A 14,010-nucleotide genomic window follows, 5' to 3' on the forward strand; every position below is an offset into this window, starting at 1 on the left:
CACCAGGGTTTCAGCAATTCCTCTTTGTTACATTCCCCTTGATCATGCCCTACCAGGCCTCCCACACCCACCTCACCACCAATTTGGATCACAAAACAAGTCTTTTAAGACCCCAGACACTATTCTTTTTGATTGCTGGGCACCATCTGAGGAGCTCTGGTGGTGTAGTGGTTACATGTTGGGCTTTGATCCAGATGGCTGGCAGTTGGAAACTACCAGAAGCCCCATGGGAGAAAGACTGGGCTTTCTCTCATAAACAACTGCAGTCTCAGAAACCCACTGGGGGTCACTATGAGTCAGGAACGACACAATGGCAGTGAGTTTGGTTTGTTTATTGAGGGACTTCATCTGGTTTCTTCACTGCACTTTGCTAAAGCACCCATATATTCAGTGATCTCTTCATGAGGGTGAGTATCTAGTTCTCTAATAAAGTAGTAAGGGAATGGTGTACCCAAATGAAAGAAGTTTAATAGAACTTTGCTTATTTATCACTAAACTCACTCCTTATAGATTATGGGAGCTGAAATACTTCTTTAAATTTTTTAAGTTGAAACACTTACTGTAGGCAGAAACATGGATATTCTAAAATCCTCTAAAGTCATGGGACTCTGGCAATTAGGCTTTCATACATGTGCCACCTGTTGTTATAATCCTTGCTTGTCATTTTCTGTCCTAATCCTGCAGGGTATGTTTGCCTGACTAAATACATGTGAAAAGTCTAAAATGCTGCAAAATTACTGAGCATAAAATCCTAAGTGCAGCTTTCTCAACAAAAGAAGGCCATGTGCCTGATTTGAGGCCAAACCTGACAGAGAACTGAAACTGGAATTTAGGTGCCCTTCTGAATTAACCCCAATCAGCCTCTCTTCTGATGGGTGAAACATCTCACGTGCAACATGACTATCCCCCCACATGCAGGATTTGTACATCTTTTAATATTATGCTAATTACCGATCTAGTTACCTTTTTTACAGTTTAGAGTGATAGTCACTTAGATTAAGAATGCTTCTGATGGACTGTCATAATCCAGCCAGGTGGTGGTAATCTAATAGAGTTTTTAATGTGCCACAAGAACACCCATTTTAAACTCTCATTTGCATGTGCCTGCATTTAAAACTTTCCCCAGCTTTTACCTAGTGCAATTATGGTTAAATTATGGACTCCCCTTAGCAACCTGACTACCTCTCACATTGTACTTTCCTCTCGGTTGGAATCTGGTTAAATGATTATTTCTGTGACACCCAGCTCCTAAAATAATATCCTCATTTGACTTTCAGGGAAGATAAATGTTTTGTAGTTATGTACCATGCCTTTCCTTGAGATTTAGGTGGATTGTAGCAACAAAGTTATGATAAGCTACTTGAAACTATAGCACTACTTGTTGTAAAACAAGAGTAAGAAGGAAATCCTTTAATCCAACACTCAGGTTGGGGTTTATTATTTTTTTTGAGAATTTTAATCCTTAGTTATGGTTGGATTGGAACAGTCTTTGGAAAATTGATTAATCAACATGGGATAAATAGCAAAAAATAAAAAGCTACTGAAAGATGGGAGCAAAGCAGCTTTGGAATTATTTTTTCTAGCTCAGCAAAATGGAGCCGTCATCAACACTTCTTGCAATACATAGATAATCAATACAGGGAAATTAGAGCAGGACATACACAGAATTAGATAACGGGCCTCACAGCTACATATTATAACATCCCTACAGGCACCAGACTTATTTGAGTGGCCGCCATGAGGAATAGTCATATGTTTGATCTATTTTACAAGGAATAGTAATGATTTTAAACTGCATTCCACTCATAATATTATCTCTCACTGCCGCCTTCCAAAGAAGAGAGAAAACAGATTGCCTTGGACCAACGTGGTGAACATAAGCTCTGGTCGGCCCTGCGAAGTCCCCTGGTGGAGACAGACCAGAGGAGGTCCAGTGAACAGCGAGCACTGGGAGTTTAAGGAGCTGCTCTGGCCACCGGCTCAAACCTCTAACCAAGAGGAGGAAATGTGTCAGTGCCAGAAGCCCACAGGCACTTGCTGTGCAGGAAGTTGCAGCCTCGCACACAGTCCTTTCCTACAACGGGGAAAGCAGGGGAAAGCAGTACGGTGGGACAGCCTGAAAGGTTTCTGAAAATGTGTCTCATCGCCATGTAACTTTTGGAGGAGGTGGTTTCAATGTGATTTTATGTCCAATCACAAGGGTAGAGATGTGCCATACCCTTTAATCGGGCAAGAAGGGAAAGCGCTAAAACTAGAAAAATTAACCCTACAACCCTACTGTCCCAAATCTGACGTGGACTTCTTCTCTAACCAATCGGCAGCCGCAAATTAAGCAAATGGCACAAATGCTGCCCTACTCCAGGGCTTTCTTTTTCTGCTTAGTGGGTTCTATTCTGTTCTCATTTGCCAGAGACCCACATCTTCCGTACTTCTGCCCTTCCACAGCCACTATCATGTCTTAGAACAAAGGACTATCATCCGCATAGGGGCTGTTAAGTTAGAATCTTTGTCAGTGTCTTGAAGGAGTTGTCATCCTGCTCTAATTGAGGAGATGTTGCTCTAAGACTGCCAATAATGGTGCCTCGGCTACCAGCATCAGTGGGCTTAGAGGTCCAGGAGCATCTGCCTCGGGTCCTGGGTGGAATTACTAAGAGTAAGTGAAAAGATCGTTCACTCACAGGACTCTGGACAACTGTTTCCTAACAATGGCGGTCCCTGTGGTGTCCGGGAGCTTTATCTGCATGGCAGTACTATGACAACGGAGACTGAACAAGGCTGTAAGAGTCGAAGGGGGCTCTCCTTCCTATGGCCACTGCTATCAGTTGAGACACAGTGGGAAACAAGTGAAAATAAAAATCCCAGAAAAGAAGTGGGTGGTTTCAACAGCAAATTCCCTACAAGTTAGCAAAAAGCCACTTAATGCTCACCCAATATTCCTCTATTACTAATTACATTTCCACACGGACGGGATTGTATACAGTGGGCAATGTCACCCTCATCCACATATTCCTATTACAGTCTCTAACACCACCAGAACTGCTGTCTTGTGAAGGTTTTGTGAAGCAAAACAGCAAGAGAGCAGAGAAGCTCAGGTCCGTGGGAGAGAGGTGTGGTCCGTGGAGTTGGCTGGCACTCACCTCTAAGTTGAGGCACCTCTGGTCTGCAGGCCGGCAGCGACTGGCATCCCCATCCGCCCTGCGGTGCATCTCTGGGCGTAGTCGAAAGCACAGTTTCCCTTGTTCCTCCCCATGGTCCTGGCTGAGCTGCCACTCCATCTGATCTCTCCATTTGGACTGTTAGGTGCATGGGAGGTATTTGTTGTTGTTTTAAACATAAACAAAGAGGCAGGGGTGGGAAGAGGAGGCATAAAGAAAGGTAAAAGAAACAAAAATGGGTAAAGTAGACGACTGAAAAACTACCAGACAAAGAAAAGCATAAACTGACAAAATGAGTTAAATGCAGTGGCATGAGAGAGTGAAGAGACCAGACCAAAATGAGAATGAGCAAAACAAAAACTTGAAACATCTGAAAAGCGAAAGGAGAAAAGGGGCGGGGGGTGGGGGGATGCGAAACACCGGTTATGAGGCGCATGCAAGGGGGGGGGGGGAATGAAATCAGAAAACCAATCATAAGCATACTACCCATGAAGGATATGGAAATAAGGCTCTCCTTCCTTCTCGTGGGCCGAGCAGCAAAAGCCAAACTCCAGGTGGGCGCTGGGTCATGCACAGGAGAGTGGTGTGTAGAAGGCAGTCCTTGTAGCCTCTCCGCTCCTCCCTCATTGCACAGAGGGCAGGAGCGGGAGACGGCTGTCAGTAAGCTCTTCCATCAGAACCCTCCTTCTCTCAGGAGGCTTCATTCCTCTCCCCCATTCTGGCTTATCCTCCAGCAGGGGTAGGTGGGCCTGGGCTGCCCAGGACCCTCCAGCACTGTACTTCATCTCTTTTGATAATAAACCCAAGCAGGGGTTCCAATGCTTATTGGCAAGTCTGCTTATCATTCTGACTGTGAAATGAGCTTGTACTTTGTTTTAAATTCCTCATTGCTTCTTCACCAGGTTGTTTGAAGCACCAAAAAGGAGCAACAATACCTTGAGTCAACTGCTATTGCTTCCGTGGGGATTAGCCGTGCATCATGAGGAAAGACCTCCAGATCAAGGGCTGTGGTGTAGTTGAAGAAGACAGAAAGAAAAAGGGCAAAAGAAACAAGAAAACTGAAAAGAAAAAGAAAAAAAGAAACCAACTGATAGGAAGGCTCTGGCCGACACCTGGGACTTGATTACAAGGCTGAAATCAAAACCAAGCAGCTGTGAGCAGAGTAAGCTCGAGAGCAGCAATGCCAGCGAGCAGGAGGAAGAGCAGGGCAGAGCGGGGAGGCAAGCCGAGGAGCCCCCTTACCTGCAAGTCTGCAACCAGCTCCTTTCCCAAGTTCCCAATGGGGGAGTCCCGGGACATGGAGGTCATGGTAGAGAGGAAGCTGGAAGACTCAGTCAGATGGGGCAGGGGGGCCAGGTCTTCCAAGTGCTCCCTCAGGCCATCCCCGATCCGGTTCACCTGCTCCAAGAAGGCCTGAAGCTCCTTCCTAAAAACCTTCATCTTGAAGTTAATGGTACTCAGCAGCTCAGGCTCCTCCCAGCCACTCGGGACTCCAGGCTCTGTGGCATGCAGACTGGCCTCACAGATCAGGCTGTCGGTGTCAGTGATGAGGCTCTCCACTGTGCGCCCAAGCTGCTCCGCCTCCTGTTTTATGTTCACTAGGCACTCGGAGTCTTCTTGGGCCTGTGTGAGTGAGGTGGGACATAGCTCGCTAGCCTCTGACAGCTTCCCACTTCCAAAGCCCGATGTCTTCTCAAAGGTCTCTTCCGAGTCACTCTCCCCACCAATGGGGCCTTCCCTCTTGGGCTGGGCCAGTTGGCCTTCTTCCCCATCACTTTCCTTCTTGCCCATGTAGCTCTCAGCATCACTGTCACGGGGACTTGGGACACGTAGCCCAAGATGTGCGGCCAAGTCATAGCGCTGCACGCTGGACAGCAGCACCCGGTTCTCATACTGCAGCTTCAGCACCTTCCCACTCAGCTCATTGATCTGCAGTTGAGCGGACTTGAGCTCCTCCTGCAGAGGGAGGCCTGTGCTGCCATCATGGCCTGTGCCCTCATCCAGCCATCCTGGCTCTGGCCTTGCCTCAAACTTGAACTTGCTTAGCTCATGGGTCAACTGTCGGTTGTGGTCCTCCACCTCAGAAATGGACCTCCTGAGCAGCTCTGCTTCCTCCTCCACAAATTGGAGGTGTCGGCGTAGTTCTGATGAGGACTCCGCAGAATCTGGGAAGGGTGAGGTAGGAATGCTTGGAGGGTGGTCCCTGCTTGCACACTCACGCTCATATTGGCCCCTCAGGTCTTCCAACTCTGCTTTGAGGCCTCGGTTCTCCACCTCCAGCTCGACAATCTTGCGGCCCAATATGTTGGCTTCTTCCTCCACCAACTTGAGCCGCAGTTTCAGCTCGGCCTCTCTGGTGCTGGGTGGCCCCCCTGCTTCCCCAGTTGGGAGGGGACTGTCCACATCACCATAGAGGGACTTGTACTTCTGGAGCTCTTGCTCCAATTCGTCCTTTTCCCTCCCTAGTTTGGCCATCTTTTTGCACATCAGGGAGGCTTCCTCTTTGGCAAACTGAAGCTGGCACTTTAGATCAGCACTGTCATCCTGCCAGGAAAGCACAGCCCAAGAGAAAATTATTTGAAAATACCACATGTCAGTGTTTCTGATTATTTCCCTCACACCTCTCTCTCTCTCTCCCTCTCTCTCTCTCTCACACACACACACACACACACACACACACTCACCACTGTCAGTGACCTTGAGTTACATGTAAGAGGAATCAGGACAAAGCACAGAGGCAAGGGATGTTGTGGAGTACTCAATGTGTGCTGCTCTGTGCTTTGTCATGGAAACAAATGAAACAAAAAGTTAGTTTAGAAAAAAAAAGCACATAAACACCACTACACAAATTATAAAAGAAGAAGAATATTAAATGATATACCAACACCCATCTATAATGTGGGGATCCTAATTACTTTGTGGGTGAACTGTCAGCAACAATAGACACGAAGAACCTTTGGCTGAAAGTGGGTACAAATAGGAAAGCCACCACTGTTTTATCTGTGGCCACTCAGTTCGTCCACAATGCAAAGAGCCCTCATTCCAATTGCCTAGCCACCCACAAAGTAGTCTAGGACGGTAGTGTCAGGTGACCGTAAATCAGAGCCCAGCTTTCCACAGATTTATTGAAGTAATACGGCTAAGGTAATTCACCTCGTCTTTGGCAAGTCTCTCCATACCCAACTTAACATAAAGAGGGCAAACAATGAGATGAGATTCATGCGCTAGAAGGAAGAGAGCTCTGATGGCCCAGCATGGAAGGCCCTGACCTTAAGTGCTAGGGCCTCCCAACATTTGGCCAGGCAAGCATGACCTCTGAGATTGTGGTTATGGTCCCAAGCACAACGGCAGGAAACTGAGCTCAGAACGCCAAATTGAGGGATTCAGTGTCTGATCTAAGAAGTGGTTCTGGTCGGAAGTCAGAGGATTCTGGAGGACACAGAAGCACAAACTTTTGCTGGTAAAAGCTCACGCCTCTCGGCTGTGATCCAAGAGGTGTGTCTACAACAGAATGGAAAGTCAGCTTTTCCCGGTCAGTGTAGGTGCCAGTGCTCTGAGTTGTGTGACCCCTATTTTTGGTTTTCCACAAAGATTTTATTACTCACACTCAGCGAGTAGGCAAAAAACCCAATGCTATTCTTACTTGGATGGCTGGCAGAAGTTTCAAAAAGCTGCCCGGGGAACAAAGACTTTAAAAGGTGCCCTCATCAGACAGAGAAACACATTAACAATGCAGTCTGCACTGTTCAAACACCATCAGACCCAGGAAGCAAAAGTTGTGTCAAGCTGGGCTCTCCACACTATGAACAAGTCTCTAGAGCAAGTCAACCCACCCAGGGGAGGGCTTATTCTTTTAGGTGATCATGTGGACTCCACTGATCTCAGAGAGTTGCTGCCATTTTCACACATCCACACTACAGTCCAGCCTTTGGCCTGTTCTTGCCACACACCCATCATTTGGCAGGAGGGCTGAAAAGCACTCCCTCACAGCCTCCCAACTTTCCACCTTCCACTCGGTCTTGACCTCTCCTCTCTCATCAAACACCTCATGGAAACCCTCACCAAACCACCACAAAGGGAAACACAAGGTGGTAAAGGAGACTCAAGGAGCAATCGGACACAAACAATGGAGCAAGTCCCTCGAGCAGGCATGCCATGGCACCAAGGTTGCTGGGAAGGTCAAAGGAAACAGGTACATTAAGGCGGCTTATAAGTGGTCAAATCATCATACTCTCGCACCTGGACTGGACTTTTTCTTGGCCCGAAACATACTTAATATTGGGAAAAGGAGCCGTAACTCTGACTTTTCTCTCCTTGCGTCTCAGGAGAAAAGTAAATCAGGGTCACGGGCAGGCAAGCAAGTGTCTTCGTGTTCTAAGAATTTATCACATTAGCATTCTGTCTGGCTTTGGTTAACAAATCATGAAAGCAGTTTCTGTGACTAACTGGAAATAGGGCTGTCGGCCTCATTCAAAAGTCTCTAGAGCTAAATGTGCTGCGGTCCTAACCATGAGGGCCAGGGGCTGCTTTAAAAGAGCCTACATCGGATATGTGGACCAAAACAAATAATCATGTTTCATCCCAACTCTAAAGGAAAGGCATGCTGGCATATGCGCTCATTCATTCACTCAGTAAATATTTACTTTCTACTTACTATACATTGTACAGAAATTGGCATGCTACCTTTAAACCCCAGCTTCCTAGAATGTTCTCAAGCAGAAAAATCAAAAGTGCCTTTTAAAACATTACAAGAAATGACACCAAAAAATCACAGTTTTCTGCTCTTCAAATAAAGTTTAAAGATTAAATTAAGCTAGACTACTTATTAGTAGGGACAGTTTTTCATCTTTTATAAATGAATTCACTGGGGAGTTAAATGCATGGGATGGGAAGGCAGAAAGGTCTTCAGACCCAGCCTGAACATGATAGCCATTATTGGCTGTTAAAAATCTTCTAAGCGAGTCTATCTTCGTATTTGAAGCATGGAAATTCAATTTTGTGTCTACAGATGGCAGCAAGAGCCACTGACCAAAATGTTCTCTAGCTACAGGAGATGTCGCACCAGATACAAATAGCTGCCTCTCTAGATACAGCTATCATTCCCCTAGGCCTCCAGACAGGATAGACCAACCTAGCATCATGGTGCACATTATGACCCTATTTACAGGGATATTGGCAAATGGAGAGGCCGGTAAACATGTGACAGCCATGGTGAGAAAAAAAAGGAAAGGAGACAAAGTCACCTACATATTTTAGGAAAGTTTCTACTCAAATCAATTCTTGAGTCTTGGGTCTCAGGTGATCTCTCCTGACAGTATGCCCCACAAGAAAAACTGAGAAATGAGGGCAAGGCGTGATTTCTAAGAGGTATGTGGAACCTGAGCCTTCCTAGGGGCTCTGCCCACTCTGGAGATTACACATGTTCATCCTCTTCCTCCTTCAACAGATATTCCATAGAACCTGTACACTCACCTTACTTACTCTGTAGCTCTATAAACCAGAAAATCAGTCTAATCTACTTAACCTTAACCCATTTTGGCAGGGTTGCCTAAAGTCGCAGTTACAGAAGGAAGATTCTATGACATTCCCTAAAGAAGACTTGATCTGTAGATTAGCTAGGGGTTGATCACATATCTAAAAATGCTTCTTGTTTCTTATAGAAAGAGCCGACACAAACACCAAGAATTCTAACAAAAGATTTGAAGCAAACTTCAGCAGCCACGTGCACAACTAGTGCCATCAAGGCTACAGCCGTTTCTGAAAGACAAATAACTTTTGAAACCCAGAGAGTGTTTCTCTTTGAAAGGTCCGACTTGGTCCATCTAGTGGAGAAGGCTGACAGAAGGACATGGGGCACTTGTGATGTGGCCACGAGGAAAGTGTGGCTGGAAGAAAGTTGTACTTAACCTCTGCTGAGTGAGGAAAGCCACTGCTTCAACTACATGAGAGAATCACAGCCTTATTCAAATAGTAGGTTGCTAGATACCCAACTTATCTTGTAATCATAAACTTTTCAAAATTCTGCCAGGACTCTAAGGGAAGGGTCTGGAAGGGAAGCTCATGCTGTATCTTCAGCTTTAGGATATCAAATTCTGGTTTCAGAGATCAACAGATAGCTCCTGGAATGCAGAATCAGAGCAGAAGGTGGGGTCCAACGTTCCACATGAACCCCTTGCTTTTGCAGGCACAGAATGCAAACATGGTATGGAAGAAAAGACACACACAAGACTACCACCATCACCACCAACAACTGGAAAAGGCCTTGTCAAGCAACAGAAATATATCAGTGGAGGTATATATTCTTTGGCTTGCAAGTATGCTATCTAAGCAGCATCCTAGGCAGGCAGACTGCTCTTGTTCCTACCTTGCGTGGGGGCACCAGTTTCCTTTGAGTTTTGGTTGTAGACCTGCAGGTCCCAAGGCGCTCCACTCCACCATTCTGCTGAACAGAAACTTCTCCTCTCAATAATGCCAGACAGAGCAGAGCAACTCAAACCCTCCCCTCCAGGGTGCACTTCCAGCACCGAAGGAGCAGGGCTCCTGGTCTTAGCCTGTTTGACCCACTAACAGATGACTAAAACACCAGACTGAGTACTTCCCAATGGGGCAGTCATAAACTCTTAACGGAATAGGTCTGCGCTGACACAAATTAAGTTGACAATATGCTCTCTGAGGATGACCGTTTCAGCATCCTTCAGTGGAATGACAGATTTCATTGTCCCTGGTATTAGTAGAGAGGATGTAAGAAAAAGTTAATCTTTGGCGTGCCTGCTAATCACACAAGTTTGGCCCTCTTGGAATGGCACTCTGGGAGATCAGTGAATTTGGAGAACAGAGAAACCTAAAGAAATCATTACGTTTGGAGTTCACAACGGGGCAGGGACACCGAGCGTCTCTATAATTACTGCTTGCTTAGAGAGTTCAGTCAGTTGATATCCCAATAAAGCCTCTGTTCTCTCTAACACCTAATACTAGCAGCAATTTACCAAAAAAAGGAAGAAAGGAATCCAGTAAGACAACTTTTCAAAAGGGCTAAGGAAAGTTCTGAAGAATAAATGCGCGTTCAAAGAAAAGGCTGACATTTTACCATCTTTTGGTTGGAATGTTTTACTTTCAATAAAAACAATGTAAGATATTGCTTCTCATGTTCACTAGAAAGAAGTCCACACTCAAAACAAGACCTTATCAAAGACCAGTGCTAGAACATCCGTGTTACTTGACGGTGTGACTGGCTGTGGGGTCAGCATACCATTTTACAGTTGTGAGTCCTGGCAGACCCTTGAGCTGGATTTCATTATGTTTCACACAAAACTGCTTTGTTTCCCTCTTTCCAAAGAGAGGGATCTAGAAGGAAAAGTTTCATTTGCTGAAACTTCAGAATCCAGATTTTGGGGCGGTAATTTTTTTTTTTAATGTTTTAAAGGCAAAGCTAAAAAAAATTGAGAACATTCAAATGAAATGTTTTTACTGTCATTGGATGTGCTGGCAATTCTGACTCATAGCAACCCTATAACATAGAACTGAGTAAGAGACATAAAACTTCTGCTTACCTGGTTCAAGGTTTTCTTTTCTTTATTCATTTCCCGACTGCCTCTTCTTTTCAGGGAACTCTGAAATAGATCCGAGTGACATTCTATTACTAAGAGCCAGGACCTTGGCAGACTGTCACCACAGTTAGAGAAGATACAATGGATGGAAGCTCTTTCCTTTGCTGAAATCAAGACACAACTTAGGGTCGATGTTTAGATGCAGTTGAGTAAATTTGGTAAGATCCTCAAATCATGGCTTCAAATGCAAATGTTCGTATGTGAAGCATTCTTCAATTATCCATGTTTAATTGGAACAAAAGGGGGGTTTGGTTTTGCTAACTTAGCAGAGAGAAGATGAGAAAAAGAGAATAGAAGTTACAGAAATGGTTATGCACTATTTCTGGAGTTGTTTACCTTCTTAATTGTGTTTTGTTTGGACTAATCTAAAAATTAATAGGTGCTTCCTGCTCCCTATGGGTAAGTGGTCAGAGAAGAGAATGGTAAGGAAACGGAAATGGTGGCCCATGCTTATAAATGAAACCTAATTTAGGTTGCAAAGCTTTCTCTGGATAAAGGGAAAACCGATAAAAGCTATCAGGTGGATTCCAATTCATGGTGCTTGAAAGTGTGTTAGAGCAGAATGAACTGCAATCAATATGACTTAGGAGGAGGCTGCCAGGCCTTTCTTTTAAGGCACTTTCCATCTGAGGTACCTCTGCCTGGACTCAAACCACCAACCTTTCAGTTAGCAGCCAAGTGCATTAACTATTTGCACACCCCGGGACTCCTCTCCATGAATAGCCCATCCTAATTTGTGGTAGTTACATAATTTCATGTCAACTTGAAGATATGTAAAAGTGTAGGGCTGGATTCAGCCTGTCAGTCAGGTCACAGCATGATGGTGCCTCCATGTGAGCATGGCCTTCTTAGAAGAAGGGCCCCAGGGAACCCTCCTCTCCCCTTCTGCTTTGATCTTGGCCTCTCTCTGGCTGATCTAGAGAGCTGCCAGGGCTCTGCCATGTTTCCACCAACCACACAACTTTGCACACACCAGCCCTGTGCTCTTTCTGCATTCTGCATCATTGCATGTGGTTTCGTGAGTCTGAAGAGGGACTTATAGACTAGTGTCGGACTTATGGACTTGTGTTGGACTAGGCTGGGATGTTTTCTTGATATAAAGTTATTTTTAACACATATATGAGTATCACTGGATTTGTTTCGCTAGTCAACCTGGTCTAACACACAATTGATCATTAAACTTCAGAGGTATCATGATGTCCATATTCGTTTGAGCTGACTGTGGCTCTCTCCTGTCAATGGCATGCATTCTAACTAGTTGGCATGCATTACAGGCGGTGGCACCTTAGCTGCTCTAAGCAAGACATTGGAATTTGTCTGAAATATAAATATGACTATTAACAAAAATGACACAACATGCATTGCCATCGAGTCAATCCCAAATCATAGAATCCCTACAGGGTAGAGTAGATCTACAGCTCAGGGTTTCTGAGGCTGTCAATCTTGATGGGAGCAGACAGCCTCTTCTTTCTCCCTCAAAGCAGCTGGTGGTATTCAACTGCTGATCTTGTGCCCAGCACCCCAATATGTATCCCATTATGCTACCAGAGCGCTTTACAAGAGGGACTAGGGTTTTCTGAAATAGAATGACAAGGAGCCAAGGTAGTTTCTGCTAAAGTAGGGTGTGAAGACAGAAATGACCAGAGGAAGAAAGAAAAGTATCGTAGGGAAGAAAAGGGATTTAAGACCTGAAAAGACAGATGTAATTGAGAAAACTGGAACAAAACTTTATTGGCTTTCATTCTGATATCGGCACATCTATAGGTGGGAAAGGATTGACCGTGTGATCCACCACCTCCCTCCTGAATTGGCTTCCTGTCCCAGCCTGCTGATCTTGGGCCTCGAACATTAAATCCGAAGGTGAGTGTCGGGCCTTGGTCCAGTGTTTGCTTCCTCTGCTATTCCTCCATACAAAAAAGGAGGATCTTGTGCAAATCACTTATATTGCAATCAGAATTTCCTTAACTTTCCTGTGTACATTTGAAGATATTTACTCGCAGAGGTCTTATACTTTATGGAAGAAATTTCCTATGAAGCAATAACTAACATCTGTTGTTGATGAAGGTCAATGGTTGCAGCGTACAATATGGGTTACAACTCAATGTAAAGAACACCAAAATCCCTACAACTGGACTCAAAGGTAACATCACGCTAAACAGAGAAAGGATTAACAGGGTCAAGCATTTCATTTTGCTTGGATCCACAACCAATGCTCATGGAAGCAGCAGTCAAGAAGGTAAACAATGTGTTGCAGTACATCTACTGCACAATACTCAGGTGGGCTTGATCACAGCCATGGTATTTTCCATTGCCTCACATACATGTGAAAGTTGGGCACTGAATAAGGAAGACTGAAGAAGAATCGATGCATTTGAGTTATGGTGCTGGTGGACACTGTTGAAAGTACTGTGGACTGCCAAGAGACTAAACAAAGCTGTCTTGGAAGAAGTATAACCAGAATGTTCCTAGGAACTGAGGAAGGTGGAACTTTGTCTCGCAGACTTTGGGCATGTTGTCAGGAGAGACCAGTCCCTGGAGAAGGACATTCTGCTCGGTAAAGAGGAGGGACATCAGAAAAGAAGAAGCCTGGAGCAGCGGTTCTCAGCCTTCTCAATGCCGTGACCCTTTCATACAGTTCATGTGGTGGTGACCCCCCAACTGAAAAATTATTTTCGTTGCTACTTCACAACTGTAATTTTGCTACTGTTATGAATCAGATGATCCCCATGAAAGGGTCATTTGACCCCCAAAGGGGTCATGACTCACAGGTTGAGAACCGCTGCCCTAGAGGAGCTGCAATGAAACAGTTGGTGCAACATGGGCTCAAACATCACCACTGTGAGGATGGCGCAGAAGAAACGGACAGGGCTTTGCTCTCTTGTACATAAAGTTGCTTGGAGTCAGAATCTAACAACAATAAAATCTGTTGCTGTCATCCCTCTGATCAGTTGGGGATGAAACTTGTGATCCATGGGTTTTCTTTGATTGATTGGTTTCAGATATAGATGCTCAACTCTTTCTCCTTAGCTCATCTCAGTCTGACAGCTCCACTGAAACCTGTTCACCATAGTTGCAGGCAAGCCTCCACTGACAAGTGGGTGCTGCTTGTGCATGACGTGCAATGTCCAGAAATGAATTCAGGCCTCTGGTAAGCAAGAATTACACCACTGAATCACTACTGCTTCAGCAGTTAACATCTAGCTGTCCTTTGGCCCACAGCAGGCTGGAGGCATGGAGAGATGTCGGGG

General features: G+C 45.2%; 1 protein-coding gene across 1 annotated transcript in view; it reads right to left on the reverse strand.

Annotated features, from left to right (window-relative positions):
• The window catches only part of MTCL1 (microtubule crosslinking factor 1), a 204,170-nt gene that overhangs the window by 79,705 nt on the left and 110,455 nt on the right, over positions 1-14,010 (reverse strand). The window contains 3 exon segments of the mRNA XM_045290812.1: positions 3,138-3,293; positions 4,398-5,699; positions 10,706-10,765. Coding sequence (XP_045146747.1) covers positions 3,138-3,293; positions 4,398-5,699; positions 10,706-10,765 — 1,518 coding nt within the window.

This window comes from Echinops telfairi, unplaced genomic scaffold (genome assembly GCF_000313985.2).
Source record: "Echinops telfairi isolate 266 unplaced genomic scaffold, ASM31398v2 ScPeMD7_57;HRSCAF=196, whole genome shotgun sequence".
Taxonomy (NCBI): domain Eukaryota; kingdom Metazoa; phylum Chordata; class Mammalia; order Afrosoricida; family Tenrecidae; genus Echinops; species Echinops telfairi.